Source organism: Monopterus albus, unplaced genomic scaffold (assembly GCF_001952655.1).
Source record: "Monopterus albus unplaced genomic scaffold, M_albus_1.0 scaffold41.1, whole genome shotgun sequence".
Taxonomy (NCBI): domain Eukaryota; kingdom Metazoa; phylum Chordata; class Actinopteri; order Synbranchiformes; family Synbranchidae; genus Monopterus; species Monopterus albus.
In genome coordinates, this window is record NW_018127921.1 from 828166 (window position 1) to 832523 (window position 4358).

Consider the following 4358-nt stretch of genomic DNA (forward strand, 5'->3'; position numbering starts at 1 on the left):
ATATTTCCATATTTTTAGGTAATTTATTCATTTTCTTTTCTCTCAGATTTATCTTGTTTACTTATCTACTTGTTGCCTTATGGAAGAACATGGTACACACACATTGAGAGCCACTGTATTATAGTCAAATTCCTCATGTGTCCAACACACCTGGTCAATTAAACTGATTCTGAGAATGAAAACCAACCTCCACCCACACACTCAGTGACTAAATTGAAAAAACTGACCTGCCAAAGCAGAATGGAAAAAAGACCATACTCCTTCTCTTTAGTAAAGTTAAAAACACACACAATGTAAAAGTTCTCCATTACAGTCAGCATTTGTATTTGTTGCTGCAGGTGGGTGCATAAAGTCTAGTCTATGACAGTGTGCAGCACTGTATGTGATAATGATAGGGTTTATATGTAACTGAATGTAGTGGAAGAGTGACTCAAGTACTTTCAATTTGTAGATAAGAACAGCACATGAGTAAATGTACATTGTAATTTACCACCACCGTCCAAAGCTTTAAAAACCACTTTCCCGAAAACATTGAAAGTGAAAATACAGAACACTGGTGGCTCTGGCAAACCGATATTTTAGTAAAAGTAATACAGCTTTCATGTAAACCACCACTGCTGATCACTTAACTCGTTCCATTCCACTAGTTGTCTCACATGAGGCAGAGGGTTAAACTGGTCTCTGATGGGTGAGAGGATGTGACGCTACTGGTGGTGCTGGTACATAATACCGACCCGCACTGGCTGCAGCTTCAGGCTGTCGTTTTTCATTTCACTTTACTGAGGAGCAGTACTTTCATATCTTGGAGCAGCTAACGTCCTGTGTGCACATCCAGTCTGTTCTTCCAGGTAAATCAAATGGTTGCATTTACCCTCGTGTTCAGCCTGATTACTGTAGGTTCACAGCTGGAAAGTTGCTTTCTTTTGGTCAACGTGGGCATCAGCTCCATAAGGCGGCTAGCTGCTGTTACTCGGTGTATGAAATGATGTTGGTTCGTTTATAGACTTGCAAAAAAAGCTACGTAGTTTTAAAACGCTTGATTGCCTTTTTAAGGGTGGAAAATCTTCCTCTAAAATCTCAAGAGCCTTTTCTGTAGGTTAACCTAAATCAACCAAATTGCTCATGCTAAATGCTAACGGCTCCCACATGTCTGCAAACGCAGCTCATGTCTCGCATGCCAAAAGTGAAGTTGAATGACAATGGTGGATTATTAACACCAGTTTTATGATATTCTTAAAGGGATATAGCTTGCTTGTTTTCTTTTGATAAATATTTAAATGGAGTGTCCTAAATTTGGTCATTTTAGCTTCATCATGTAGCTAACAGTAACGTTAGTTACACCACGTCTCCATGTTCCCATCTACCTGAACACGCGTGCTTTTGACAGAATATCTGACACAACGTTGAAGGCAAAACCAAACTCCCTTCAAAACTCCACCAAAATAGTGTCGCCTCTCTTCTTAGAAAGGCTTTGTAAAGCGTAGAAAAAAGATTTAGACGATTTACTATACACAATGAGCCACTAGTCAGTTCCGCACGCATTAAACCCTCGAAACATGTTTTACTGTAGCTAAATTTAAACTTGTACAATTAGTACACGTGTTGTTCCCGAGTTAATGTTACTCCCTTAAAAGCATTTAGGTTAATATTTTGGTTTCTGAAACAGCGGTTAGCCAGGCGTGGAGTTCTGACTTGTGAGAGATGAGGGGCTAACATGGATAATATGATGTTTGCAAGCTGCTGATAATGCAACGTAGGTCTCTGGGCTAGTAAATGTTACCACCCAACACAGCTACTGGATGTTGTTCCATTACAGTAGGACCGCGTTTCATTGTGGCGTTTACCTTGGTATTCACGATATAATACCGAAAGCATGTACTACTAGCTACTGTATAGGTAGTGGTTCAGCTAAGTGTTAGTGGGTCACCCGGCCATATTAAGCTTCACAGGCGGTCGTGTGGACACCATCCTGTTTGACCTGGTTATTCTTAATGTTCCTAATATGTTTGTAAAATGAGAAATTGCTCTGTCTCCCTATCTGCACAAAATCACGCTGGGATTTCTATGGTCATGCATAAGCGTTTATGGTACTCGATTATGAGTAGTCTGTTTGGCTGATCTTATTGTAATTGGTGCTATTTTTAATCTCCAGTAATGTCCTTTAATAGCTGGAAAAACTGTGCAGCAGGGTTGTTTATTCCAGAATTACAAGGGGTTTGTTTTTGCAAGCAGGAGCAGCAGTAGCATCAGGCTCACTGACCTGGCTGGCTGGGGGGGGGGGGGGGGGGTTCCTGTGAGAAGGTCACTGAAGCTCCTGCTGCAAAGTGGATGGCTGGTGTTCTTGCAGAGCGTCATTATACCATCGGCAGATAAGCGTGTTCATCTGATTCTTGACCTGCACATCTGAACTTGCTTCCCCTTATTGTTTGGCAGCATGGCAGATTACTTAATCAGTGGAGGTACAGGCTACGTTCCTGAAGATGGACTCTCAGCTCAGCAGCTCTTCTCAATCGGAGATGGCCTTACATACAAGTAAGTTTTTCCTGTACCCGAGGCTTTGTTTTAGTGAAAATCTTAGTAAATGATGAAATCATGCAAAGTAAGGTCTCCTGCTTTTAAAACATCACCTGCGCGCAATAGCGGGTGCAGTGTACACGCCAGTGCTTTGTAATGGCCAACACATTTTGAACCAGCAGATCTGACCAACAGTACGTTATCTCCGACAGTCATACGGCAGAAGAGCTATGCTCTGAAGGAGATGGGTTGACTTACAAGTGAGTAAAACAGTCATTTTTAAGCTGTTGTGAAACTGTGATGTTAAAACTCCTCTCGCTCTCAAAATAGTTAATTTCAGTCATAACTTGAGTTTGACTGAAACAACCCATATCAAAATCTCAATCTTGTTTCATAGAAGTGCATGACTGCAGAAGATAACTGGATGGTTGGTTGGAATGCTCTACCTGATCTTGCTTTCAGTGAGCATAACTGAATTTTTAACTAAAACTAACCATTGATGTGTACGACACAGCAACTATGACAAAACAGCTTGTACTTTTTAAGTTTTTGTTAAACTACTAATTAAACACGCTCACCGGTCACTTAACCTCTCTCCTCTTCTGGTAAGCATTCTGGTGACGCATGACGAATGCTTTATAGATCAGTCCTTGTTGCATTTTTATTTTGTTCATCAAAAATAGCAAGACACAAAGCCTTGTGCAGCAGTTTTAGTGGCTGCTGGACACAGAAGTGTGCACTTTCTGCTTTCAGAACCATTCTCCTCAATGCATCACAGAGATACATCTAGTGGATCCAGTTATCCACTTTCTCCTCAGTAGCAGCATCACCAGCAGTCGATGCTTAATATGACCTCTCACTTTTTCCTGAAAGATCATTGGATCATTATATGCATTATTGCCTATAATATATGGTAGATAATTGTCCATTTTCTATGTTAATCTGCTCACAGGCAACAAATAGGCTTAAATTTGTCATCCAAGCTGACATTTTGCACTAATCATGCCACTCTTGCTTTCCAGAAGCTAATTTAATAGAAAATATGATGTTTGAGTGTGTCCATGTGATTGAGTAACCTCTCCACACTGTAATGAAGCGCATCGTGTTAGGAGAGGATACGCACACGATGGCTTGAACTGACCTCATGTGAATTGCAGGAGAAACTGGGGTGGACAGGGTTGGTTTGAAGATGATGGTCAGCATCAGTTTTCACAAGCCATTTGTCTTCTGTGTCAGCCTCCTCCTGTGACAAATACATTCTGGCTTTTATTTTTCTTCGAGGCTCATTAAAAACTCCCCCCCCCCCCCCCCCCCCGTTTTATCTGTAGACATTGCAAAATACATTTACTGTACAAAAGATCCCTGCAGTCAAGTTTAAGAGTTATGCTGCTTTCTCACAAAGGCGCCGGGCTGTTGGTTACACGCAAATGCTGGGTCATTGCTATTCACAAAAGACTGAGGGCTGTAACTAAACCAGATCAGTTCAACTGTACACATATGTTCCAGAGCTATACACCAATCATGGACTGTGCCATTTAATTAATTGAAAGCCAGAAGTCTGTTTTTAAAGCTTTCAGGGCAAACCAAATATCCTTTAAGATGCTTTGGTGTTTTTTGGTTGTGAAGTCATTGCAGTGTATACAGACGTGGACAAAATTGTAGGTACCCTTCTGTTGATTTTACCATACTTAGAGTATGGCGTTGAAAACTGGGGAAATACATACAAAAGCTCACTTCAACCATTGTATATATTACAAAAAAGAGTGATAAGAATTGTGCATAAGATGGGGTACAGGGATCACACCAATGCAGCTTTCATACAGTCTAAATTGTTAAAATTTTTT

At 40.8% G+C, this 4358-nt stretch overlaps 1 protein-coding gene across 5 annotated transcripts in view; it reads left to right on the top strand.

Annotated features, from left to right (window-relative positions):
- The first annotated feature begins 536 nt into the window (after positions 1 to 536).
- impdh1b (IMP (inosine 5'-monophosphate) dehydrogenase 1b) overlaps positions 537 to 4358 on the top strand; it is a 14454-nt gene continuing 10632 nt past the window's right edge. Inside the window, exons 1-3 of one of the 5 annotated variants that reach the window (XM_020599524.1) lie at positions 537 to 848; positions 2434 to 2532; positions 2694 to 2774. In XM_020599524.1, the coding sequence (XP_020455180.1) occupies positions 2435 to 2532; positions 2694 to 2774 (179 nt within the window). In that variant the 5' untranslated portion in view covers positions 537 to 848; position 2434. Of the gene's footprint in view, positions 849 to 1016; positions 1093 to 2433; positions 2533 to 2693; positions 2775 to 4358 lie in introns of those variants that run through there. The other 4 variants (XM_020599525.1, XM_020599521.1, XM_020599522.1 and 1 more) reach the window with 4 other exon arrangements.